Source organism: Furipterus horrens, unplaced genomic scaffold (genome assembly GCF_987537825.1).
Source record: "Furipterus horrens unplaced genomic scaffold, mFurHor1.1.pri manual_scaffold_4, whole genome shotgun sequence".
NCBI classification, from domain to species: Eukaryota; Metazoa; Chordata; class Mammalia; order Chiroptera; family Furipteridae; genus Furipterus; species Furipterus horrens.
In genome coordinates this window covers 193,613,190-193,641,131 of record NW_028327174.1, presented here as the reverse complement: position 1 = coordinate 193,641,131, position 27,942 = coordinate 193,613,190, and the positions used below count along the sequence as shown (strand labels likewise).

Below are 27,942 nucleotides of genomic sequence, written 5' to 3'. Positions count from 1 at the left end.
GCCGGCGGAGCTCCTGGGCGCACCTGTTTCTTGAGCTCCGTGTACTCGTGCTGCATCTGGCTGAGCTCCTTCATTAGGCGCCTGGCCCGTTCGTGGTTGTCCTGGGCCACCTGTTCGATGGTTGCCATTTCCTTCTGCATGCAGCTGTTCTCCTGCTTTTGCTCCTAGCGCGGAAGGAGGAAAGTGACTCTGTGGTCCAGCATATGGAGCTGTCGTTGCTGGCTTAACACACTCACTAGCTCTGTAACTTCATTTCCCATCTGGGCCGCAGCCTCTCGAGCTGTAAAATGGGGCTAGTTCTACCCGCCTTCTTCAGCAGCTGTGGTCAAGCTGCGAGTACAGACTTGCTCAGTGTGTTAGTCCAAAGTCCGAATGCTAGATCTACAACATTACTTTTGATAGTAAGTTCCTCTCCCTTTCTGAGCCTCCATTAGTTACCTGCACTATGGGAACAATGATGCCCGTCATCATAGGGTCATTGCGAGGATTAAAATCTAGACATCTGCCCATTATCTTTACAATCATGTTGCCCTATCATTAGCTGTAAGGGTATCTGTCACCCTGTGGGAAACACACATGCTTTAAAGCTCCATTCACACCACAGGGCGTCATTCATTCCTCCAGACAGTGTTAGATAAACCTACCCCTGTGACAGTCCCTATTGCTGCCTGTCTGCCTCCCACCACCATAAACTGTTTGAATTCATCAGAATATTACCTCTCAAAATTTATTTCAGGAATAAAAGCACCCAAAGTTGGGCCTCCTGGTCTTAGGATAAAAACTAATTAACGCTAATGCTGACCGAAAAGGGTAGGCTGAGGAAACTGAGCACCGCCTGCAGCTGTGGGAATGTCTCAGAAGCCTTCCTTCCCCAGGCCCCTGCCCCCCTCCAGTGGAGGGGAGGCTGCGGCTTGCTAGCTGAGCGTGCTCGCTCCTTTGTGCTGACATTGTATGTTCACAGGGCTGTCTTTCCAGCCTAGACAGACAGGGCTCCTCTAGGCCTGCGGCCCAGATGCAGGCAAAATCTACCATCAGCTTCCAGAACACATTACGCATAAATACACCAAAAGCAACCACGGGGCTGACAGGTAATCTATGCTCTCTGCACTGACGCAGTGTTTCAGTTCAGACATTCGAATGCGTCATCTGCTCATCAGCGGCCAGGGCAGCAGGTACTCACCAGGAGGCTTTTCTCCAGCTGGCTCCGCTGGGTCTTCAGTGCTTCCCTCAGACTGAGAACCTGTTTCTCGGATTTCTTTCTTTCTGTCAGGAACTGGTTCCGCAAGAGGCTGAAGTCTGCCCTCATGGAATCTGCCTCCTTCTGGAGAGCCAGCAGCTCATTCGACTTCTCCATTAACTGCTGCTCCCGCTCTGAAAGCTGTTGCTCTGCAATGAGCATTTTTAGTGCTTCAGCCAGAGGTGCTGGGCTGGCGGCAGGCAGACGGCCTGCTGGCCCGCCACCCGCTCCTCCCCGCTCAGTGTTCGGAGTGCTCCCGGCTCCCCCAGTGGCCAGAATAAAGGCCCAGATAAGGGCGCCTCTTGACATAATTGGTCTCGGAGGGCCTGGCTCCAAAGCGATAGTTACAGCGTCCTTTTTGAGTCTTTGACTCAAAAACAGCACCAATCCTGGGGTCCAGGGAACATGGAACAAAGTGCTGGAGTGTTTTTTATACACCTTGATTTTACTAAAGGGAGGCACACCAGAACTTACATCTTCCTTCACAGGAGGGGGTGCAGTGCAAAGAACACAGGAATTGGGGTGGTGTGAGCCCTACTTTACAGTGGAGCCTATCTCCTGGTGTCCAGTGGGAATCATGTATGCAAATACCTAGTACATAGTGAGACTTAGTAAATAATGCTTATAAATAATATTGACAGCTAAAACTAATTTTTATGATCACCCTCTTTAGAGTAACACCCTATCCAGATTTCACTTTTTACACATCTGGCACTGTCATACTTTTTAAAAAGTTTTTTTTTTTTTGTTAAGTTTCATTTTCATAATGAAATGATTGGGTCTGATTCTACCGAGAATTCTCAGGGAAAAAGGAATAATAACCCTTTCAGATCCCCAAGTCCACTGAGTTTACTCAGAGGTGGGGAGAGCGGACAATATCAATAATTTATTAATGTTAGAATAATCATTTACCCTGGATTCCCATGTAAACTTCATTTACATATGGCTTAAGAGAGAAGAGACCCGAAGGCAAATACTTGTATTTTGGTATTTGTCAAATTTGACAGACATCTGTTACTGTCAAATTTGGACAGAAGTAGAACAGTTAATACTGTTCTTTTTCATGGTTGAGATGAAATGGGTCATTGTTCCCAAAGCTCATAAGTAATGTACTTCGTAGAGCACCTTTTGGCACTTCTTTGCTTTACTGTCCCACTTTCTGGGGATAGCATGCTCAATGTAGACAATATGGTAAAGCGGAAAGGCTTAACAGTCAGTCTCAAATACCAATAGATCAAAAGCCACCATCATAAAGACAAATTATTTCTTCCCCTCTCTTAGGGCAGGGCTTGGAGGATCCAATTTGGACATACTTCCTTTCGGGGCTATGTTTGGGGCCTGGGCTTCCTGCAGGCACTTTACAAGACACCAGAAGACGCCCCTCCCCCGCCAAATGTGAGGCTCCGGAACACATACGCTTTTGGGAGAGCGTCTCCTTCAGGGCCTCACTCCCCTGTTCCTCTTCCTGCAGCGTCCTGACACGCTCTTCTGCCACTGACAGCTGTGTGAGCACCTGGTCCAGTTTGCTTTGCTGGTCTGTTAATTCCTTTTCCAGCTGGTGCTGCTGCTCCTTCAGTGTCACTCTGCTGGCTTCTAATTTTTTTTCTTCACTTTCTCGCTCTTTCTGGAGTCTTTGAAACATCTTAATAAAGAACAACTTAGTCAGTCATCCAAGAACAAATAGTGTTCCAGACGAGGAAACCTGCATGGACACTAGATAGATTCCAGTTCAAAAGAGAGTAGGAAACAGCCCATGGTGACAGTGTGTTCCCTTTACAAAGGTGATCAAGCAGGGACCGTAAAAAAGATTTGGCCAGTATGTGAGACGGGGATTCAAGCAGAAAATGACATGTGGCCATCAAGATTCTTTAGAGCAGGGGTCCCCAACCTCCAGGCCAAAACTGGTCTGTGGCCTGTTAGGAACTGGGACGCACAGCAGGAAGTGAGCGAAGCTTCACCTGTATTTACAGCTGCTCCCCATCGCTCGCACTACGGCCTGAGCTCCACCTCCTATCAGATCAGCTGCATCATTAGATTCTCATAGGAGCGCGAACCCTACTGTGAACCGTGCATGGGAGGGATCCAGGTTGTACTCCCCTTATGAGAACCTGATACCTGCTGACCTGAGGGGGAGCTGAGGTGGTGATGCTAGCGCTGGGGAGTGGCTATGGATGCAGATTGTCATTAGCAGAGAGGTTTGACTGCACAGAGGCTGTTATAAATCAACTGCTTGCAGCCTCATATCAAAGCCCTCTAAGTGAGTGGCAAGTGACAATTCAGCTGCATATGGTGGCAGGATATAAAGCCACCCCCACAACCCCCAATCCGATCCATGGAAAAATTGTCTTCCATGAAACTAGCCCCTGGTGCCAAAAAGGATGGGGACCGCTGCTTTATAGGACCAATGTTCTAAGGCCTTAATACTAACACCAAGAGAGAGTTGGCTACAATATCCCCTGGTTACACAGGGCAGTTAAGGGAAGCTTGTCCCATGGGGGTACTTCTCAGCAGGTTTCTGCCAGGGGGAAGCAAAGCTCACAGAGTGACGAAGTGTTTCCTGTTAGGTAAAGTCACAAATGTGCAGTACCATTTCTTGTTGGGCTAGTTTGGCTTTGTTTTCTTCAGTCTCCTTCTGCAGCACTTGAAGCTGTTGCTGCTGCTTCTCCCCTTCTTTCTGGCAGTCTTCGAACCTCTCAGTCCACTCAGCGATGTCCTTCTGGAGCCTGGTCTGCTCACTGAGCAGTGCGTCCTTCAGCTTGGTGGTGTGGAGCAGGTCCTTTAGGTGAAAGAACACAGTGCAACCTCCTACAGCTGTCTTTACCAGAAGTGCTAGAGCCACTCCGGCATCTGCCAACTCTGACAAAATGAGACAAAACAGAAGTTCCCCTATCTTGTACTTTCTCAACAAATCTAGACAAAGGTATCCAGGACTCAGTTACTGACTTTCTTCTTTTTAGAACCTTAAAAGTAAGATGACAGAAGCTGTCATCATCTCAGCAGGAGATTCAGCTCTTCTGAGCTTCAGCTGCACTGTCACTGAGATGGGAATAGAAAGTACCCACCTCACAGGCTTTTCTGAACATTAAGAAAAACTGTCAGTAAGGTTAATTCTTATTGAAAATAAACCTAAGTCATGGTTTTGTTATCTTTTCAAATATACAGGTTAAAAAACTCAGAAAACAATACATCTTTCTTTAAATTAAGCATTTTTTATAAAAGTAACCATATTTCTAACAACACAAAAAACATTCATGAGAATCCAGGTAAGATTTTTAGGGACAGAATACTTTGATTTTACATTTTATACATCTTGGAAATACAGAATCCTAGAGGCAGAAGGAAGAGAATTTAGATGTCTAATCAAACCACTAATTTACATAGTGGAAACTGAGGCCCAGAACTTGCTTGAGGTTCTTTGAAACTCAAACTATAACCCCACTCTTCCCTGGCCAGGTGGCTCAGTTGGTTGGAGCATCATCCCGTACAGCAAAAAAAGAAAAAAAAAAAAAAAGCTGCAGGTTCGCTTCTCAGTCAGGGCACATACCTAGGTTGTGGGTTCAATCCCCTGTCAGAGACCATATGGGAGACAACCAATCAATGTTTCTCTCTCTCTGTTTCTCTCTGTCTTTCTTTCTCTCTCCCTTCCTCTCTCTCTAAAATCAATAACATATCCTTGGGTGAGGATTTAAAATACATATATATAAACAACACTATTTTCACAGGACAACACTGAATTACTTTTAAGTAGATCATCAGAGGTATAAGGGTCAAGAGTCTACTCTGCAGCTCAATGAGTGATCAAATCTAAGCCCAGTCTCTCCTCTGTGTCTCAGATAAGAGATGGTCCATCTGGTCCCTGAAGCCTCCACAGGGGCTGCGGAGGGGTTTCTGGTCTAGCTACCATCTCATTTATTTACTTTGAGTAAAATGTTGTTTGAATCAAGAGTTCTAGGGCTAAAGTAGATTAGAAAATCACTGCTCTATATCAAAATGTTTGTGTATAGTATGTTAGTGCTGTGTAAATGGCCCTATGGGACTTGCTGGTATAAAAAGGAACCAGCCTATTTGATTAATATTTCAACCAATTGTCTAACAGGTAAGACTACATGTTAGGCTTACCTGTCTTGTTAGGTTCAAATGGTCTTGAACATCAGCTAGTTCTTCCTGTAGTGAGTTCAGTGCCTCTTGCTTTTCTACAGAAACAACATTTACATGATATAGGAAATACATACGTATTCATTCTCCAGATTCCCATTAGTTCCCCCCAAAAGTAGGGGAAGTGAATTTAAATGTATTTCTGAAAATGTACAACTACGCCACACTATCTTTTTAAAGGCCAAATGAGAGAGGTACATGCACAACCCAGATCTGGGCTTGGAGCCTAGGATTCTTAAAGACTTCCATTTTCAAAACCTAACAAAAAATTTTTACAGATAATACCTAGTGTTGATGAGGTGCATGATTTATAACCAGGTACCTTTAACACTTCTGGTAGAAATGTAAATTTGGTACAACCTTTCAGGAAGACAATTTGGGAATAAATTTTATATCTATATGGTTTTGTCACCTACTGTGTGAACTTGAGCGAGTCATTTATCTTAAGCAAGTGCCAAGGAAACTAAAGTTCCCTTACTTATAAATGGATAAAATAAAAATGTTATAATGATTAAACGAGAAAATCTATATAAAGTACTTGCATCACGTCTAAGACATAGTAAATAATCAACAAGTATATTATCAGCTAGAATTACCTAGTAACTTCTCCTAAATAATCATAAATAATTATAAAGATTTGATAACAGATATATTATTTGCATTGTTATTCTTGTTTTTAAAACAATATAAACAAACACATATCCATAGGAAAAATTTGTAAGGATATTCACCAAATTGTTAATAGGAATTATTTTTGAGAGGTAAGGTCAATAGTAATTTTTATTTCATCTTCCTGCTGCTTTAAAATTATTCTTTAAGGAATAAAAATAAAACCTGTATATGAATAGGTTTGAGGTATTCATATACTCTGTATTTCACCCACTTACAGTATACAATTCAGTAGCTTTTACTATATTCACAGTTGTACGAACATCACCACAATCTAAATTTAGAACATTTCTGTCACTTCTAAAAGAAATCCCATGCCCACTAGCACGACTTATTTCTATAATAAGAAGATCAAACAATTAAAAAGAGGACGCCAACCGAGGGCAGCAGCTCCTGCCGGGCCGCCTCATACCTCGTAGCCGCAGCTGCACCGCTGCCACGTCTTTATGCAGGGAGAGCTTGTCTCGGTTTAATTGGTCTAGTTCCTGGTGCAGCTTTCTGACACCCAATTCCAGCTTTTCTAAGTTTGATTGCTCCATTTTGCTGTTTTCTTCAGCAGCTGCTAAAACCCTACCATCCAAGTAGAGAAGAGGCAGACTGTCAAATATAAAATGTTCAAGCACAGATAAGGGACAACTGAGGAACAGTGCTATGATTTCACAATGTAGTTATGGAGTCTGAGTGATTATAAATCTTAAAAAAATGTAAGGCTCTTCAATTCATTTTCAAAAGAAACCTTATTTTTGGCTTTCTAAATGGGAGATTTTTCAAAAAGGAACTCATTATATTGAAGTTTTATAAAAATCAGGAACAAAAACATAAAAACATGACTAGCAATAAGAATTCCAAAAATCTGAGGGATTAAAATGGATCTCTGATTTCTGATAAGTGTAAAAGCGAGAAACACAATTGTTTGTAAAACAGAATTTGTCCATAAACATACACGAGCATGCATTCTTTTATGTAACTGGAATCACACAGTGATGGACTTGTTTCTGTCTGGCTTTTTTCACCGAGAATAATTATTCTGAGATTCAGCCAGGTTGTTGAAGCAACGCAATCCCTTTGTATTGCTGAGTAAGTAGTCCATGGTATGGATATACTATAATTTGTTTCTCTGTTCGTCAGCTGATGGATATTTAGGTTGTTTCTAGTTTTTGGCTATTGCAGATAAAAGCTGCTATGAACATTAGTGTGTGGACTTTGTATGGAGATAGGCTTTCGTGTCTCATGAGTAAATACCTAGCAGTGGAAGTGCTAGATCTTCTGGTAGGTATGTGTTTGAATTTGTTTTGCTTTGTTTGAATTTTTAAGTAACTGCCCAACTATTTTCCAAAGTGGTTTTACTAATACTTTACATTCCCACCAGTCATATGGGGAAATTACTCACTAACATTTGGTTTGGTCAGTCTTCAGTTTTAGCCATTCTAATAGGTGTGTAATAATATCTCATATTGGTTTTAATTTGCATTTTCCTAATGGTCCATGATGCTGCGCATCTCTTTTAGGTGCTTATTTGCCACTCATGTATCTTCTGAAGTGAAGTGTCTGTTCAACTCTTTTGCCCATTGGAAAAATAAGATTGTTCATTTTCTTATTTGAGTTTTGAGCATTCCTTATATATACTCTGGGTACAAGTCCTTTATAAGATATGTGGTTGCAAAGATTTTTCTCCCATTCTCTTACATGTCTTCTCATTATCTTAAGTGTCTTTTGAGGAGCAGAAGTTCTAAATTTTAATGAAGTCCAGCCCTGGCTGGTGTGGCTCAGTGGATTGAGCACTGGACTGCGAACCAAAGGGTCACAGGTTTGATTCCCAGTCAGGGCACATGCCTGGGTTGTGGGCCAAGTCCCCAGAGGCAACCAATCAATGTATGTCTCACACACGGATGTTTCTCTCCCTTTCTTTCTCCCTCCCTTCCGCTCTCTCTAAAAATAAATAAATGAAATCTTAAAAAAAATTTTTTTGATGAAGTCCAATTTTATCAATTTATTCTTTTATGGGTCATGCTTTTGGTGTTAGATAAAAAATTTGCCTAACCCAAGGTCACAGAGGCTTTTTTCCTCAGAGTTTTATACCTAGGTTTTACATTTATGGCCCATTTTGAGTTAATTTTTATATATAGTGTGGGGTAGGGATTAAGGTTCTTGTTTTTTCTTTTTTGGTTTTGGATATGCAATTGTTTCATTTTTTGAATAGGCCAACTTTTCTCTGCTGAAGAAGATGTCTTTGCATCTCTGTCAAAATCAGCTGTCCGCATATTTGTGAGTTTACTTCTGGACTTTCTATTCTGTTCTACTGATGTATTTGTCTACCTTTATGCCAGTACTGTAGTGTTTTGCTTACCATGGCTATATTATAAGTCCTGAAACCCGGTAGTATTAGCCCTAAAATTTTGTTCTTTTTTAAAGCTGGTTTGGTGTCATAGCTAAAAAGTTTTAGATTTTATTCTAGGCCCTTAGCACTTCCATATGAATTCTAGAACCTGTTAATTTCTATGTAAAAAGCCTGTTGGGATTTTGATTGTGATTGTTTTGACTCTATAGATCAATTTGAGGAGAACTGAATTGTAACAATATTGTCTTCCTACCCACAAACAAGATATATTTCTCCATTTATCTCTACCTTCCAGCACACATCATTTTACTTAAAAACAGAAACAAAAACAGGTTGTTTAAGAAAATGCTTGGGGGAGAAACATAAAACAGAAATTCACTCAAAAATGCTACAGCAGAATTTTGTTGTGATACTGAATTTATGGACTGTTTTTTCCCTTCTTCTATTTTCCAATGTTTTTGTATAGTGTGTTTATAATGTTTTAGCTTTTAAGAAGTGATCTCCAAAGCTCTCACCGTTTGGTTTGTGCCACCTTCTTTTCCCAGCTGTCACATTCCTCTCTGAGATCCTGCTTTTCTTTGCACAAAGACTCCACACATGATTGTAGTGCTCGGCTCTCGGCGGTTATTCGCTCTATTTCCCGTCGATCCCTCTCGAGGAGCTGCTTCTGCCACTCTATTTCCCCTTTCTGTCGCAGGGCTGCCTGCTGCAAATTCTCTAACTCCAGTTTCTCCTAAGTCAGATAAAAGATAACTGAAACATGCTAAAAGCCAAAGAATGCAGTTTGGTTGGGTAAAAGGGCTTTGTTTATTACCTCTAGCACTTCAACATGAGTCTTCTCTAACTCAGACATTTTTTGGTCATGTTGTAACTTCAAGCCTTGTAGCTCATTGTTTTCAAGTTGCAACATGTCCAGAATATTCTTTAGTTCTAACGGAAACAAAACATGGTCCATGCTATTGAATGAACTTGGAAACATTTATAAAATGAAACAGAACATAATGCTTTTGACTGATACAAGAAACGATAATCAAAAAATATTTGTTGTGCTGAATTAATGGAGCTAAATAACTGTATTCTTAATGAAAAAATCCTTTAAAAATATTGCTACAGCATTAATTTTAACAAAACATTTTAACAGAAACAGTTAACAGAGATGTAGGTCTAAAAGCATTTATCCCACCCAAAGGAATTTTAATCAAAATAAGAAAGAAAAGCTTAAAAATATTTGTTAAGATTTACATAACAAATTTTTGTCCACTGAAACAGATTTTTTAAATAGTAAATCGCTTTTCTGATTATAAAAATATTTGCTAACTACAGAAAATCTGAAAAATAATATAAAAGGACAAAAACCCCATAATTACCCACCATCTACTACAATGGCATTTTGATGTGCTTCCAGAGTACATGGACACACACACACATATATTTTAAAATGAACTTGGACTAGACTGCATACAGTTTTTCATCTATTTTTTTCACTCTCACCAGCATTTTTTCATGTCATTCGATTTTTTAGAATACGGCTTTTAAATCAGTCATTTGTTTCCAAATTCTGTCATAAATTTTGTTTCAAGTAACCAACTCGGGAAGCTTAATTTGTGAGACAAGGAAATAAAAGCTTCTCTTTAAAAAAAAATAAAAAAAAATTCCTGTGATGTGCATCAATGTTGGCCTCTCTAGACAACCAGAAATGGGCTAAGGGTTTCAATAGATGTGGCCCTGGCTGGTGTAGCTCAGACGGTTGAGAGCCGGCCTGCCAAGTGAAAGGTTACTGGTTTGATTCCCAGTCAGGGCACGTGCCTGGGTTGCAGGCCGTGAAGGCACAGGAGAGGCAACTGATGGATGTTTCTCTCGCTTCCTTTCTCTAGAAATGAATAAATAAAATATTCCAGTGTGAATTTTACGCATCTTGCAGCACTGGGAGAGCGTTCCAATTTATACTTTGCTCCATAGCCTGTACGTAAGTGCTCTTCTTTCACCACTCCTTGGGTCGGCAATGAATATGATTATTTTGTTTTTAAATAAATGTTATCAATTTAAATGGCAGGAAATATCATATTTCTTTTATAATCTGCTTTTCTTTGCTTCTTAGTAGTAAGATTAAACTTTAAAATAAAAAAAAATTTATCTGACCATTTTTCTGTGACCTGGAATACAGACATTTCCAACCTGAGACTTCATATGACTATTTTCCTTTAAAACTTACCGGTTTTATGTTTAGACATCTGCCCTAAAACTACCTGAAGATTTTCTTCTTCTTTTTCAATTTCCTGCTTTATAAGAGTGAGCTGAGTTTTTTTTTCACTAATCTGGACATTCAGTTCTCCTTTTTGAAAACTCAGTTCTTCCAGAAGAGATTTTACTTCCTGTGCAAACATAAATAAATAAAAGTCACCCCCCCTTCACAAAATTATGAATGGGAATTACTTTAATATCGGTTCTACTATTAACTGTCTCATTTTATAGAAGAAATTCTAACTTGGAAACAAGCTCGCTTTTGCCTTTTATGTCAAGAACAGCATTGTATTTTACACTAACATATTTTTGTATAATAGAAATAAGAAAGGAACATACTATCTTCAAATAAAATGTATATGTAATATTTGCTATGCGCAAGACAATGTGTTGTAGAGAAAAAAGCTGATCCAGGTGTATCTCCTGCCCTCAAGGGGCTCGGTGCCTTGTGGGTAAGTAAGGCTGGGAACATAAACATCATCAGGAAAGGCTAGGATGCCCTAGGAAAGGTGCAGAGTGCTACTCGACTCTGAAGAGAGAGAAACTCCTTTCAGGTAAAGGAAAAGTATGGGAAGTCTTCTTAGTGGTATGAACCTGGACCAGGAAAAACGGGTAGGATCTGGACATTCTCAGAGAGGGAATCCCTGGAGAAGAAATTGTAACAGAAAGGCACAGAGGCAGAATACCTTGGGCATGTCCAGAAAACGTAATTGGGGCAGCTACACATAATGGCCACAGCATGGCTATTATAACACACGACCACACCTGATGTTACAGAGAAGTCAAGATGCAGGAATTTACTTATGCATTTGGGGTGGAACCAATGAAAATGTCTCAAAATAAACATATAGCACTATCCTAGGGCTCTTAAGAAAATCCACTAGAAAACATACCCTAATGTGATTGCACTTCTCAGCTACTTCAGTTTCTCCCAGTTGCAGCGCTTCCTGGAGGTCAGCTTTGGCCTGGATCATGCTTTCTTGGAGTAGATGCAACTCCTCCTTCTTATGCCCTGACTGCCGGTCTAAGATGGCCATCTCCTGCTGCTGAGCTGCCACCTGCACGAAAGAAAAGGGAAGCACACATAGCTTGACAAAGGCCACACAGACTTCAGTGCTGAGATGGAGACTATTTAGTCCACCTAATGGCTGTGGGGAGAAGTTAGGAGCTAGCCTGATTCTAATGATCCCAGCGGCAAGAGTCAGAAAGGCCAGGCTGGGGACACAGCCATGAAATGCCTAATAAAGACCTTGAGCTCACATATGTAACATCACTCAAATCATACCAAAAACAAAAAGAGGATAATAATGATCCCTCAGGTTATGGTTTTCATAAAACTTTCATATCTATACCTTATTCCACTTGATAACTACTTCGGCAACAGAAATTAGACAAGGGTTTTAAAAATTTATTCATTTTGTAAATTTAAAAATTACTTACAATTTTAAGAGTAACACATATTTATTTACAGAAAATGCAGACATGCAAAAGAGAAAATAGAAAATCTTCATAATCCTCCCTTCTCAGATGACCACTTTTGTACTTTGTTATACATTAAAAATACAAACATAAGTGTTCATAAACACATTTAACATAAATGATCTGAGTATATCCTGTTTTGAGACTCACTTCTTTTACTCAATAATATATATTTCATTGAGTTGGGATTAAAATTTGGGTTGGACTCTACTCTTAACCACTAGGATATATATTCATTTATGCTTTAAACTTTATTCTGTATTTTCCAGTGTTTTCAACAATCAGATATGTATCACTTTTATGCTCATCACATAAATATAGGTTTCAAAGCAACATCAACTGGTTTTCCAAGGCATCTGCTGCCATACCTGGCTTTTCAGCTTCTCCAGTTCTGCCCTCTTGGCCTGCAGGAGCGTCTCTGACTCTTTAAGGACCTGCAGGTGGTGATCCTCATTGCATTCTGCAGTCTCAATGTCTTTTTGCAGTTTCTGCAGCCTATGAAGCACACAGTAATACAGCAGATCCGAGTGGAGACTGAACCCCAACCCATCTTCCAACACAAGCCCCTCGAAGCCCTTCACAGGCCGCAATACTTACTCTTCAGTCAGTTTTTCCTTCTTCTTGTTTAAACACTGGAAGTCTGAGTCTTTTGTTGTAACAACTCGGTTTATTTCTTCCAAGATTTCTTCTTGCTCAATTTTGTGCTGCTCCAAATCCTTTGTGTCAGCCTGGATCAATCTAAAACATCGCTTTATTCTCCAGAGGGCCCTTAGACTTAATATGTTTTATTTATCATAAAGCAATTATTATCCTCTTGGAATTAAACTTTTCATTCACCTTACCGAACATATCAATAGCTGAGGGATCCCACCTACCTGAGCTGCTGGTTGGCTTTGACAAGGTTAATAGCAGTTTCCTGAGCTCTCCTTTCTAATTCCTCAGCATCTTTCTCAGTTTGCAATAAATTTCTCTTGGCATCGGTGAACTTTTCAACAGCATTTTTGGTCTACAAAAGAAACTGTCATTAAAAGCAATTCAGCTACAGTACTCTCTCACAGCTACTGGTAGGATAAATCGGTACAACTCCTGGAAAACCAGGCAATACCGAAATACTTTTAAAAATGTTCATGTGCTTTGATGCTCCAATTCTCAGAAAAGAATTCAGAAGAACTACCACCCAGAAATGCTCATTGTATATTGAAATAATATGAGGATAAATAACAGATTCAACAAGTGATAATGTATCCACACAGTGGAACACTGTGCAGTCTTTAAAACAGGATGACAGTGTGTAGAAACATGGAAAAATGTTAATGATATGATGTTGACTGAAAAAGATAAATTTTAAATGGTACAAGCACTACAGGAGCAAGCATGTAAAACTATGTCTGTGTCAACAAAGATAGAAAGGCTATGCAAAAACAAAAGTAATCATTTGAGGGTGGTGAGACTGGATAATCTTATTTAAGAAATAACCTGTAATATTATTACATGTTATTTTTTTCAATTAAAAATATCTAGCCAATTAAGTGGCAATGAAGTGACTTTACTAATATTCCCTCCGCATAGACAGTCTGGCTGTGCTCTGGCTATTATCATGTTAAGTAAAACTGCATTAATCTGAAGATGATTTAATTATGGCTGAGATACACAAATATTAATACTTTTGAAGTGTTTCAAAATATTCCTATACAAGATTTGGCAAAAGCAGTATTTTTTTTTTTAAATCAACTTGGTTTCTCTCTTGTTCTAAAATAAATGGCTTAAAACAATGTTGTCAAAGATCCAAAAATAGTTTGGTTTGTACAATACTGGGTTGAGCAGTGTGACTCACCGTCAGCCAAAAACCTCAAGTTTTGCAGTTGTACTAAATCAGGTATCCGTACGTTAAACTGGTCTATTAAACACCGCGTGAGCATGCAGCACGGACAGCAAGCTCCTGAAGAGCTACAGAAAGTTCACTGGACTTCTTTCCATTCCACATGGCCGGTTTCCGTCAGTTTCATCAGCAAAACGCTGGACGAAACTCACTACGCATTCCAGAATGCCACCTTTCCAAGTAGGGTTTTCTGTCTCCTTCTGTATCAGGTTTTAACGTGTCTGGCACATTCCTTACAAAATGTAGCACTTTCTCCCCTCCTTTTCCTCCTTAGCAAGCTGCTTCCCTGAGTCGTTTAGGGAGGATGAAGGGAAAGGAGCTTACTACTATCTATCTCTGCCTACAATTGGTATCATTAATTTTCTTTTACATACTAGTGATAAATTTTCCTCTAGTTCTGCTCATACCTATTTTCTCTCACTGTAATCTAACATGTGACAGAAGAAGGAACTGATCATCTGAAAAGAGATGAGGCTATTTTTCCATTCTTATAAAACCATCACTCAAAGAATTACTTTTACAGATCCTTCATTTTAGTTCTTGAGTAACAGATTTCTATTCTTTACATCAATCCGTGTTTAAGTAACAATAAAAATAGTAGTTCCTGAGGTTGCTCCATGTGGGCGTGGGGCTTTATCCTGGAATTCTCATAGAACTAAAAAAAGCTCTCTTGCTGTGACCCTGGGCCAGTTATCAGCCTTTCTGAGAAACATCTGTGAATTGCGCTTACAACCAGTTTCCAGGGTGGCCAGGAAGGTAAAATAAAGTGGCTTTTATAAAGCAGCCAATGTGTAGTAAAAGGTAGCTCCTTCTCCTCTCTGACTTCCTTCTGTGTCGTAGTCTCAAGAGTATTATCTCAGACCAAAAAATACTTGATTTTATATCCTTACCAACATAGAGAACAAAGTAAGACTAGGAGTCCTATAAGGTCCACTGTTGCTCTATAAGAATTTAAGATTGATCTATTTAATAAATACAGATATCAAAGCCCAAATAAAAAGACCCACATAAGATAAGGAAGTGGCTTGTGTTAGGAACTAATGACTTCAGGAGCTTTAAATATGTTACTTCATTTAATTAATTTAAACAGCCTAGGTATTCTTAGCCGGACCTTATGAGTGAGGAAAGCAAAGCCCAGCGGCTTAAGTGACTCGCCCAAGTTCTCACAGCTCCTTAACTAGCAGCGTCCAGCCGGAAACACAGCTGTTGGACTTGGACCACGATACTCTCAACACATTTTCTTTCTAATCCTTCACGCCGACGACAGAAAGCTGTCTCGCCCCAAACCACCACTGAACATACTTTCTCCTCCGTGCATGCAAGTTCACTCTCGGCTTCTGCCAGCAGTCGGTCAGCTTCCCGGAGCTCTGCTCGACGTTTCAGAAGGGTTTTCTCAATGCACTCAATTTCATCTACAATATCTTCATGGTGTTTGAACGATTTTTCCATTTCTAGTTCATTCATAAGACTCTCCACATTTCCATCAATGAAGTCTCTAAACAAATAAACATGTACATTAAGAGATTTTAAATATTAAGATATAGACATTTGTAGCCTAAACGATATTGACATTTCTATTCTTCTGTGGTATAAAAATAAAATAAGCCACGACTACAATAATGATCCACTACCTCAAAACTATCCTTCAAGACCCAGTTCACCCGCTGCCCCAGAGACTACCTCGTTTTGTTCTGCTAGACTAAAATTATGGTGACGCTTTCTGACAAATCAAAAAGCATGACACAGGGTTCAGGAACTCAAGCCTATCGTGTCAAAATTACTTGAAAACCAGACCATCTATGACAGAAAAACCTAAAAGTAAATTCATAAACATATTAACAGATTACCTTTAAATGAAGACATATAATGATTTTTACTGTTTCTTTTGAACATTTTTGTGTTACCAAATTCCCTAAAATGATCATATATATTACACCTTTATATCTGGGAAAAGAAGTGGTTATTCCACTGCCCTACCAGCCTCCTCAAACCCCCACCCCCACGCCACCTTGGCAGGTGTAGCTCAGTTGGCTGGAGCATGATCCCATAACCAAAAGGTTGTGGGTTCAATTCCCGGTCAGGGCACGTACAACACCCAGCCTGGGTGCGTACAATTCCCCATCTGGGTGCGTACGACCCCAGTCCAGGCGCACGTGAGAGACACACAATCGATGTTTCCTTCTCTTCCTTCTTTCCTTCCTCTCTTTGAAAGCAATGAAAAAAATGTCCTCGGGTGAGGATAAAAACAAAAAACCACCCTCCCACATATACCTACAAAAATAATCGATATAACCATCCCCTAAATCCTCAAACATCTAGTCCCAAGGCCCCTGCTTTTCCCTGAAAGGTCTACTGGAAGGCAGACACCATATTTAACTCACCTGCGTGTCCTCCACAGGTCTCCCCCAACCCTGGTGCTTGGGCCAGTCTGCCTTAAATGACAAAAACTGGGAAGTGTCATAGTTCATGGAGTACTGCAGAAGATGGGCTTCTACATGAGTGACCCACTGACCAGACATGCATTTGTCCACAGACCCTACACCATGTGCTACGGAACAGAGAGGGAGGCCCCACTACTGCCCTCCTGGGCTCCTTAAAACATGGTGTGAACAGCACCAACCCCAAGTTGTGAGAGCCTGAGATGAGAGAGACTTTGTGTAAGAGGGGATCCCTGCCTTGAAAGAGGCAGAGGAGTAAGGAAGCCATTTCAGGCAAAGGACAGTATGTGTAACAGAGGGGTGGCAGAAGAAAACGTAGTGCTTGGGGAAACCACAGCAAGTAAGAAGAGCAGGATAAAAAAGGCAGGCGGGGTGCAGATCTTGGGGGATGGGGTATATTCTGACAGAACCAAGAGTCACATAGGACAGCGGCACCGTGAGATTTGCAGCCAAGCTGATAGACAGGAGTTTAGACTAGATGCAGAAGGCCAGCGAGGAAGCTATTGCAATGACCTAAGCTGAGGCTATTAAAGGCCAGTAGAGTGGAGAGGAAAGAAGGGAACCGGTTTGAGAGCTCTTTGAGCAGAACCAGCAGAACTGGACTCGAGCCAGATGCCTGGGGGAGTGAGGGAAAGGGAGATGTTGGTGGCATGGTCTTAGGGTAACTGGGAGCAGGAACGGCTGTGCCATTCTCCACGAGGGACTACAGGAAGAGCTGATGTGGATTACTGGCTAAGAGAATTTAGGCTTACACTGTCCAATATAGATACAAATCAATTTACGTTAAAGTCTGTTCCTCAGTTCCATTAGCCACATTTCAGGTGCTCCACAGCCACATGTGGCTTGTGGCTAGTGCTTTGAACAGTTCAGATCTAGAACATTTTCAAGTTCACAGAAAGTTCTATTGGGCAACACTGATTTAGATGATCTAAATGAACAAATATTATATTCATCTGAATTATAAAAATGAAATGGCTAATAATTACTTTCGCTGTTGATGCTTCTGGATGGTTCTATGTAATTCTTCTACTTCATGCTCTAAGTCTTTCTTCTCTTGTAAAAGATCATCAATATTATGATGTAGTTCATCCATTTCTTTCTCAGACTGCTGCTTGGATACTCTCATCCACTGTTCCTGCTTCTTTGATTTTAAATGCTGCATTATGTCTTCTAATCTAGAAACTTCACTCTCCTGAACAAAGAAAAAAAATGCAATACTGAAACATCACATGACATTTTCCCTCCTTCCTGCCAAAAGCTGGAATTAACTACGGTTAAAGTGGCTCTGTTTGACCTGAAATTGGTGGCAGTTTTTAAGGCTTCAGTATTAAAAAAAAAAATTAAGTCAAGCCAATTTTTTCACACACCATAGATGAAATGGGTGGGTTAATAAAGCTTTTAACTTTTCCATCAGTCCAATTATGGTTGATAAATATTCAGCAAATAGCTCTTGTGGACAATTGCTGCCTCCAGAGTTCAGCACCTAGAAGAAGAGACGCACAAAGAGGTCTCTCCCTCCTCTGAGTACATGGAAGGGAAGCTTTGTTAGAAGGCTGGCCAGAGGAAGAGGGGTTTTGCCTGGGGTTTGAAGAATAATTGAAATGGGAAAAACCCAAGCTGAATAAATAACTGCGCAAGTACAGGGAGATACCACACTGTGCCAGAGTACCAACCAGTTTAAGAGATTCTCAAATGCTGAACCAACAGAAATGCTCTATTCAATGTGTACTGAAAAGCTGCAGGATAATGCGAATGACTGTCATTTTTAACCACCTAAATACGTACAGTCCCTCTGATGCTAGTCTGACTTATTAAAATGGAACTGGTGGCTGGCATCCAGGTGTCCTAGTTCTTTACCTTATCTGCTGAGAAGAAATGGGAAAAATAAAGAGCTCCATGTGTCTCGAGATAGAAGGAGGAGCTTGTAAATAACTATTTTTTTCTTTAGAACCAGAAAGTTATAAAGTTATCTAGTAATTTGGAAATGATAATTTCTCGGAATCTAAATTAAGAATATGAAATACAGTAAAAGTTTACACACAGTTAAGTCAATCATGGAGCCTACAAACAGGTGTTGTGCAGTCATACTATTTTAAAACATTTCTAAAACCATGGGAAATGCTTGTAACATTAAGTGGGAAAAAGATACAAAATTGTGTGTATAATAAAAACATAACTATGAAAAGACAGAAACAATAATCAAAGAATTTCACTACCCAGAGACAGTCTTCATCAAAGCCTCGCTGTGTGCTACACATACATGTGTGTACACACAAACACATACATGTTTATGCATATGTACATATGCATATGTACAAGTACAGGCACTAGTATACAGATATACTTATGCATACATATTAATATAGTACTCATCAATAGAAAAATATATATAAGCTTTCTAAAAATGGTTACTTTCTGGACTAAAAGCATTTTGTTATATAATGAGTTAAACCAGGTTTTTAGACTGGTCTGCTACCCTAACTCCTGTCTAGGACAGTATTTTAGTTAAGAGAGTGGTTGCTCAGTTCTAAACATTAGCCTTACACACATACTTTGGGGATATAATCCATGTATAAACAGGCTAACTCATTAAGTATATAACCACAACCAGTCTCCTGTGGAAGCCATGTGAAGAGGGTTTTGTCTTCCCACTTACTAAGCTATGGTGTTCCGGGACGTTGCAATGCAGCATGCCTACAGGGATGAGGGGGATGGAGAAGTTGGGGGGTGGAGGTCCACAAACGACGGCGACCCCAGCAGGAGGCGGGCCATAAACAACGGTGCCAGGGGTGAGAGGCTGGCTACTGTGGGGCAAAGGAGGAGGTGGTGCGTACAGGGCCATGCCCTGGGGCACAGGAGAACCATCGGGAAACACGGTGTACATCATGTATCCAGGAGGGGGCACAAATGGGCGGTCCTCTTGGTCATCCAGCTCGCTCTCTTCTGCGTTGTCTCCTTCACTGTCTGCATCTTGAAAGAAATACACAGAAGAATTTTATACCCGCCATGGCTTACTAGGTAAACAAATCTGGCAGAAAACAACAGCATTTAGGCCAGATACCAGAAATGTGAGAAAACTCTATATAAAAGGTTAAAAGCAGTTTTGAAAAGCAGATCAAAACAGGGATTCAAATAATTTTAAATAGCTGATACTTGAGTTCTTCTTATGCCTGTCTGTTGGGTTCTTTTCTTGTCTTCATTCATTGATTCAGCAATCATGTGGTGCCTGCTTCGTGCGACATTAAAAGACCGACAGTGGCGTGCTGTGGGGTCCCACGGCTCTCAGCATCACCCCCACACGCAGCACTCTTTAAGGTGCCAGTTTACTTATCTCCCCTACAGGCAGGAACTATGTTTGTCACTGATGACAGGGGACCTAGCACACAGTAGGCCCTCAATAAATAGGTTTTAATGAACAAATTCTCAGAAGGTGATATTCCCATTTTAAAGATCTACAGTTTCAGAGTAGCTCAATAATTTGCCTAGGATCACACAGTTATTTAGTGAAAGAGCTAGGATTTATCCCGGGTCTGACTGTTTCCCACAAAGCTTTAGAGGACAGCCCTCTAACACTTCATTTTAGTCAAGCAAATTAATGCCACGATTTAAGGACAGAAGCTGCCACACTCCAGCAGCACAGGCAAAGAAACGGCTCGGTCTGCCTGGGCAAGGCAGGGTGGAAGAAGGCTCATAAAAGGAGTTGTGACGAGGACGTGGATGACTATTGGGATAGGAAGAAAAAGGACATTCCAAACAGGGCTTAAAACATGGAGTTCTAAGGAGCATGACATGGTGTCTCTTAGGCAGCTGGCTATGGCTGACATGTGGGAACGTGATCGGAGGTGCGACGAAAGGACAAGGGGTCACTGGCCAAGGCCAAATCACACAGGGCATTGCAAAGTGAGCTAAGGAATTTGGACTGTGCCCTATGGATTTAAGGAACTGAACAGGTGAGAGAAATGCATCCACCTTATGTAACCCAACTTACCTTTCTTTGAAAACGATTTGTGTGACCCACTCCTGATGGGAGAATAAACCCAGTATCCCGAGGCAGGTGGCTTTCTCATGGGAGTTGAGGCTGTGCACTTTAGGCCAACACCAGAGTCCTTGGTGGCCTGGGAACTATGGCTGGAAACCTACAACAAATAACAGCAGAGCACACTATTACAAATGAGAAGGCTGATTTGGAGAAATGTCAAAGTCTAGAGCAAAACTGAGCAAAATGTCAAAGTCTAAAGCAAAGTGGAGAAAAAAACTTGTTTTCACAGATCATAATTCTCACAGACAGAAGTGAGACGTGATTATGTGGTCATGTAAAATGCGTGGGTGTCAGCCTGTTCCAGTACTAATCTTTCCTGGTGGTTTCTCTCTCTCTCTCTTTTCTTCTGCATTGTCCTTGCTGGCCCAGCAACTGAGGCAAAGGACGCCAGTGAACTTCCGAGGGAACCTGGGGATATGAGTCTCCTGCTGCCCTAGGAGTGTGGCATGGTGACACGGCTTTAAAGTGCTCCTCTCCCTCCCCTCCCCAGTCTTGGGTCTATCCTCCAGACGCTCACCTACACCGCTTCCCTCTCCAGCCCTGGTTGTGCCGAGGATGCTGGCTTCCTTTAGGTTTGTGGGAGAAGAACCTCAGGCTCTGCTCTTTGGGGCTCTGACCGAGTCCACACAGCCCTGGGATCCTAGCATGTCAGACTGCTTCTCCCTGGCTGTTGCTTATCAGCTGCATCTGGCAAGATGTCACCCAGTCCCTCTGCTTTGGATAGGTGCTCCTCCGGTCCTCCTCTCACTCCCCACACTCAGGCCTCAAGCCCTGACCATTCTTGTGAACATCCCTCAATGCCATCTCTTCTGCTCCCGCTCCACTGCTCTGGCTCTGGCTTCTTCTATCCTTCACCCAAATACGTTCAAACAGCCTCACACAGAGTTCAGCTGCCATAAGTCTAGCCTGCATACGCAGTGCAATTATTCTTCCTAAACTACAGTTCTGGTCATAATATTATATACAACCTTAGTGTCCCAAGGCCTACGTAATTAACTGCAAGGTTTTGAGGCCCTTTCAAAATAAGCATGACCCAAATCTACTTTTCCAGCTTCACCTTTCACTCCTCCCATCCAGCCCTCCAGCCCCATAGGCTACTGCCATGGCTAAACCAACTCTCTTGTCCCTTAAAAGATATGCCCTCCCTCCTAAAAGCCCATTCCTTGAGGGCTGCTAAGTGTTGACTTCATGATCCTGCTTATGAAGCCTTCCTTCCCGAACTCCCCCCAAAATAAATCCTCCTGTGCAACCAGAACACAGAGGTCAAGTCTGCTGCCACATGCAAGTCCCTGTTCTGTTAAGTACATTGTAATTATATGTAATGACATGCCTGCTCTGCCAGCCCATGAGCTCTTTGAGAGCAGGGGCTGGATCATTCATCATGGTACCCCACCACTGCCCAGCACCAGATTTCAGGAAGCATGGAACGGATGCTGGTGACAAAAAAGTGAAATGCAGGTGCCTCTTTTGCTGTCTGAGGGTCAGCACAATTCTATATCCCTTTTTCAACAGGCTTTCTGGGCTCAAGTCATCTTATCCCTTATAGTGGCCTCATTCAGGGACCCCAAAATATACCACCTAAGTATAAAAGGGCAATTGCCACATTCATTGGGAAAGTCCTATTTTCTTTTTTGGGGGGGTGGGGGGATGCAGGGGGTAAGCCCTATTTTCATCTCAAATCTTCACAACACTTAAGAACCTCAATGCATGGCTTAGCCCAGATATGTGTTCTCAACACCTGTTCACAAATTTGGGGAAGAAAACATTGTCACACTCCCTTCAAGAAAATTCAGTATATTCCCGCAGCACCACAGACTTCCTACCTTTGACGATGATGGTGGAGGCATAAAGTACCAATAGCCTCGTCTCTGGAAAGGATCTGCCATGCTGCTGATGTGATCATTCTGATAAGAAACTTCACGTCGAAGTTCAGCAATTTCTTCCAAAACGTTTTCAAAGCTTCCTTTGTTGTCTATAAAGGAAAGCTATAAAGTTGGCTACGAAATCATGTACTTCCTTTCTCTCTTGAAATACAAAGTGATCCCATGAGAGTCAATGACTTTTATCAATTCCTCAAAGCAAACTTTCAACCTGCCGTTTGGTAATGAGACTTTGCTAACACTTAAAGAAGTGTTCACTTATAAAGTGAGCCAGAGGGAGAAAAGAAACAGGTTTGTAAACATTATTTCTTCTGAAAATACAACTAATCTCTTGTCTCTTTGTAATCAAATCCCCTAATACTGTACTTACATAAAAGGTTTATTTCTTTGCTTTTATTAAGCTGTGTAAATCAAACATGGAACTGATCTGTAACAGTTAAATAAATTTGCTAAACGTCAAAAACGAACAAAATGTTTTGATTTTAGACCAACTACAATACCACTGCACAAATCAAAGCACAATGCTTTACCAGTGCCGGTGAGGTCTAGTAAATTCCGCAGCCTTGTGATCTCTGTCCTTTGTCTCTCCATGGTCTCATTCAGCTTCTCGATTTCCAGCACCTGTGAGTCTGCTCCTCCAGTTCCTTCATCTGCTTTCCCCATCTCAATGCGCAACTAGGGAGAAATCACATACACGGAGTTCCAAATGAATGTGCTCTCCCAGATGCACTTATCCTTGCTGCTTGATTGTAATTCTGTAAATTTTACTTATACTCTACTAATGAGGAAACGGCACTGCCCCGTATAATTAAACTGCACTGTCCCCGGCACACAGAAGAAAATGAAGCCCTGACTGACTAGTGATTGCACTCCAAAATTCTTTGAGATGTCACCGACAGTCATCCGTCGTTTAGGAACTGACAAGGACCCACTCAGGAGGAGGGCTCAGGGGCCAGCACTCACCTGCTCCTCTTTATCCCTGAGAAGATTCTGCAGGAGTTTGATCTCTGCTTCTGCTCGGGTCAGATCCCTGGCCGCCTGGGCTGCCTTCCTGCTGAACCTCTCCGCTTCCTGCAACTCCTGCCGGGACAGAGGTGTGAGAAAGGTTGTCTTCTTCTGTTTTTCCTTCCTCCCAGACTGATTCCTCTGCTTTTGTCACATTGCCTGCCTGGCTATCCCATGTACATGTGACACCAAGTCCCGCCTTGTCTCGTGCTGTTCCCATCACCTGGCAGCCTGCCCCACCCCTCTATGGGGCCAAGTGAGCAGGGTGCTGCATCAGGAGAAGCGAGGGCTAATTTTTTCTTCAGTGTTCTACAGTCTTCCGTGACTGGTGTCTCTCTGGACTCTCATCGTTAGAGTCTCTCCTATGATCTAGTGCATTAATCTCATTAGCATTTGCACCCTATAAAGACTGAAACAGACATGATCTCAGTCAGGAGTCATAACAACCCTATGAGGTAACATATTAGTCACCTGACTGCACAAGATGACAAGTTTGAGATTCAGAAGGATTGCATGGCAAGCCCTTAGGACCTCTGGGTGTATATTGGTAGCTCCCTTCCTAAGCAGATCCCTGCACTTGAAGGTAGGGACAGCATATTTCCTTTGATGGTTCCTTTCAGGACTCAAGAGTGCAGGACCCATGGCAGGGCAGTGGTGTGAGAAATAGTCTTCAGGTGTGAAGGGAGACAGACACCTTCACAGTGATTTATAAAACAGCCAAAGTCTATCAGAAGATCAGTAATACAAGTCGTTATGTTTTTGACAGCAGCAACACTGGTGGAAACTTGCTCTGTACACGTGGACTTACATCTGCTCGCTCCTGGTTAATTTTCGTAACCGTCCCATGAAGAGACTTCAGCTGGTCTTTGGCAATGATGAGCTCAGCTGTGGCCAGCTTATCAGAGGCAGCCACAGCTTTCTTTAGTTTCTTTAATTCTTTATCTAAACCAAGGCACTGTTCCTGAGATTTGGCATCTTCAAGCTTCTTCTAAAATAAAAGAAACATTAATTAAACATATAAGTCATCTGGTAGCAATGAATTAATACATAAGCTCTCATGAGGGCAGGGACTCTCTGTTCATGGCTACACGCTTCCATGCCTAGGACAATACCCGGTACACAGTGGGTGCTCCATAAATACTTGCTAGGTGAATGAATAAATAAAATCATCTCAAAGCTATATGATAAAACTTAGAATAAAACCAGTTTTCTTAGTCAAGAATCTTAGATCATAAATTCATTCATTCATTGGAAAAATATTTCTTGGCACCATGACCAAGTGATGGACTAGCCGCTTGGAATCACTGAGTTGGGCAGCAGGCATATGGTGGCAACCGAAACAGACCTGGCTGCTGCCCTCAAGGAGCTTAGGAGAGACAGATAGTACACAAATACACAGACAAATGTGTAACTAAAAGTGTGATTAGTGCTATCAAGGGGCAGAGTAGGTACTATCTGAGAGAACAGCAGGGGAGACTAAGGTTGGTCAGAAGGCATCAGTCAGGGAGAAGAGTGGAAGAACATGGCCCAGCAGAGGGAATGGCATGTCTTCCAGAAGGGAAGAGAGAACTTGGCGTTTGTGATGAACTGAAGGAAGGAGCATAGTGAGAAAAGGAGAGACTTAAACAAAGGCCATCATGCAGGGCCTCATAAGCTTAAGAATTTTGGTCTCTATACTAAAAACAACAAAAGCTTCTAGAGATGGGGGGAGATATGGATGGAAATGACAAGAGCCAACTCACATTTCTGAAAGAACATGTTGGCTGCCCTGAGGAGCAGGGTCATGAGTGGAAATGGGAGACCTGTCTGGTGGCCACAGCAGTTGCCCAGAAGAGATGATGGCTGGATGAGGGCGGTGGCACTGGAGAAGAACGAAGCACATATATTCCAGATATATCGTGGAGTTGGCCTCAGTAAGACTCGGGGACTGATGGGCTCTCAGTGAGGCACGAAGCACGCCATTCACTGAGGCTGGGAGACGGGAGAGGGCAGGTGTGGGAGTGAGATGGGAAACAACAGCGCACGGGAGAATGAGCTTACTAGAGAAAAGGGTCAGGCTTCCCGTTGGGGTCTGGTGACCAAGAGTTTATAGTGATACTTCCATGCCTGAAAGGGCGACTTTTTTCTCTCCAAGAATACTTAGCATGTCTGCAAGCCCAAAGAAAGCAAAGAGCCGCAGGTTTGTCAGAGAAGACCGAAGAAAAGGGCAAGAGATTTGAGGATATTTGCAGAAATGACTATCGCGGTGAACTATGGAATTTAAGTTGGACGAGGAGGAAAATAAAGACAGGAATGTTAACAAACAGAAAAGGTGGGGCTTATGTGCTGAAATTCTCAATAAGGTTGAAAAACTGTCAGCACGGAGGTGCTGGTAAGGTAAGAGGTTATGATCAGAGTGTGATGCTTCAGTTTGTGATTTAAAGGCAGTGGGTACATTTGGATAAGATCTGGGATCTGACAATGGGAGTAGATGGTTAGGCGGGATTGAGAAGTTCCCAAACAGGTCAGGGTGTTAGGAAGAAGGATGAATACTACTCGGCTGTAAAAGAAGAAAATTTTACCTTTTGCGACAGCACAGATGGACCTAGAGAACATTATGCTAAGTGAAATAAGCCAGTCAGAGAAAGACAAGTACCATGTGATGTCACTCATACGTGGAACCTAATGAACAAACTGAATTAACAAGGAAAACAGAGACAGACTCATAGCTAGAGAGCAGATGACAGCTATGGGGGGGGGGGTTAATGGGTGGAGGGATCAAGCAAAAAGGACTCATGGACGTGGACAACAGTGTGGTGATTGCAGGGGGAGGGGAGTATAAGGGGGATATATGGTAATGAAAAAATATGATTAAAAAAAGAAAAATAAAGAAAGACTAAGAGTTTAGACCTCAATTCCCACAGATGTGTCCTACTTGGCAAGGGGTTTTGAAGGAGGCAAACGCATTCCATCAACAGCATTTAAGTACCACCTGACCAGCTCTAAAGTCACTCCTTACTTTCCCAATTCTCTTGTTTGCATCTATGCTGGCACCCTTGTCTCAGGGCACTGATTCGATGACATGCGCCCCGGTTTCTCTTAGGTTAGGTTCACTGCTGGGCCAGCAATGCAGCCAGAGGTGACCGTGGACCACACCCCTTCTCAGCTGGCCTGATCGCTGGGGACAGGACCAGGCAGCAGGGACTCGTGGGTCTCTTTCTTCCTCTTCCCCACCTTTTTCTCTAACTCTTGGAGCTGGGCCAGAATTCTCTCTTTCTCTTCATCAGCTTCCTGAAGTTGGAGATCCGTAAGGCCTTGGATTTCCTCCATACTTTTTAGATTTTCTTGCAAATAGTGAATTTCATTCTCTAATTGCTGGATCCTTGCTTCATGTTGCCTCTTATCCAAATTAATCTGTGAAAAAATGAGAGCTTCAAAGCTGATTTTCAAGCAAAATAAAAACTTTTTGGAGAGTTATATTTCATTTTTTAAATGTGTGACAAAATTTTATATTCAGAGTTACTGGGGGTGGTTTTCTCTTGAATATTCTCCACGATCCATTTTAATGTTTGTCTCATTAAAAATTACACCAAAAAAATCCGATTCTGGCACCATGCTATACTTAGCAATGTGACATTCTTTACTTGCATATCAAGAAACAGACCTCCCTTGCTTCCAGGACAAGGAAAACACAGTGTAACAAAGAAGCCTGACTTTAAGGTCAATACCCATATTCGGGGTTGAATTTTTAGTCACACCCAGCCTGACATGTTATGAGTGAAAATAACAACATTTGTACTGTATTTATACAAGAAAGGGAGCATTGTAATTTGCAGAAAAATGTGAACATTTGCCCAACACTTCCCTCCAGCTGCCTCTTGCCCTTTCTTACTCTTGCTTCAAGGGCTCTCTCACAGGCCTGCCGGAACTCCTCTTGTCCACTCGCCAGTTTCTCTTGTTGCAGAGCCATTTCTTCATGGAGTTTTCTCTCTCTCACTTGTGCTTCCTCTCTTTCCCACTGGGAGCATGCGAGGATTTCACTGAACTGTTTCTGCAAATCAGCAAGACTTTTCCCTAAGACATCTGAAGGACTATGGATTCTGGTAAGGGAGAAAAAGATGGTTATAAACGTGACACTATATTTTGATGCTAGATGTCAGGTACAAGAATGCTGGTAACATCAGTGCAGGAATAAAAAGTCGTATGGAATGGGACTGGTGTCAACCCATAGCAACTTACTGAGCATCTCTGAGGTGCAAATGACTGTTTTATCAAATCACTCTTAGTCACTCTGAAAACACAGGCTAACAACGTTTGCTCAAAAAATAAATGCCCATTTCATATATTTAAATTAACTTTTGATGGTTGTTTTCTATTTAAAATGCATAATGTGTCCCTACTTCCTAACCATATATAATGAACTCTAGGGTTACTCTTAAAATCTTTGTTTTGAAAATTAAATAATACCAAAAATTCTAAGAGATTTAAAATGTAAAAAAAAAAAAAGATATCAGTGACTGACAATTTGAATTAAGCTTTCTGGTGTCTCAACCATGAAACTATGATAAAGGGAAACCTGACAAAAGAAATGAGTGATATTACA

General features: G+C 41.6%; 1 protein-coding gene across 1 annotated transcript in view; it reads right to left on the bottom strand.

Annotated features, from left to right (window-relative positions):
* CNTRL (centriolin) overlaps positions 1–27,942 on the bottom strand; it is an 81,308-nt gene that overhangs the window by 5,988 nt on the left and 47,378 nt on the right. The window contains exons 18-40 of the mRNA XM_090274653.1: positions 27,232–27,439; positions 26,574–26,753; positions 24,169–24,348; positions 23,319–23,435; positions 22,856–23,030; positions 22,299–22,447; positions 20,425–20,572; positions 19,093–19,406; positions 17,423–17,628; positions 15,301–15,493; positions 12,995–13,125; positions 12,717–12,857; positions 12,488–12,614; positions 11,534–11,698; positions 10,612–10,771; positions 9,214–9,329; positions 8,915–9,132; positions 6,474–6,631; positions 5,357–5,430; positions 3,825–4,013; positions 2,654–2,879; positions 1,181–1,386; positions 24–164 (exon numbers count right to left, since the gene is read on the bottom strand). Of these exons, the coding sequence (XP_090130779.1) occupies positions 24–164; positions 1,181–1,386; positions 2,654–2,879; positions 3,825–4,013; positions 5,357–5,430; positions 6,474–6,631; positions 8,915–9,132; positions 9,214–9,329; positions 10,612–10,771; positions 11,534–11,698; positions 12,488–12,614; positions 12,717–12,857; positions 12,995–13,125; positions 15,301–15,493; positions 17,423–17,628; positions 19,093–19,406; positions 20,425–20,572; positions 22,299–22,447; positions 22,856–23,030; positions 23,319–23,435; positions 24,169–24,348; positions 26,574–26,753; positions 27,232–27,439 (3,922 nt within the window). The remainder of the gene's footprint in view (positions 1–23; positions 165–1,180; positions 1,387–2,653; positions 2,880–3,824; positions 4,014–5,356; positions 5,431–6,473; positions 6,632–8,914; positions 9,133–9,213; positions 9,330–10,611; positions 10,772–11,533; positions 11,699–12,487; positions 12,615–12,716; positions 12,858–12,994; positions 13,126–15,300; positions 15,494–17,422; positions 17,629–19,092; positions 19,407–20,424; positions 20,573–22,298; positions 22,448–22,855; positions 23,031–23,318; positions 23,436–24,168; positions 24,349–26,573; positions 26,754–27,231; positions 27,440–27,942) is intronic.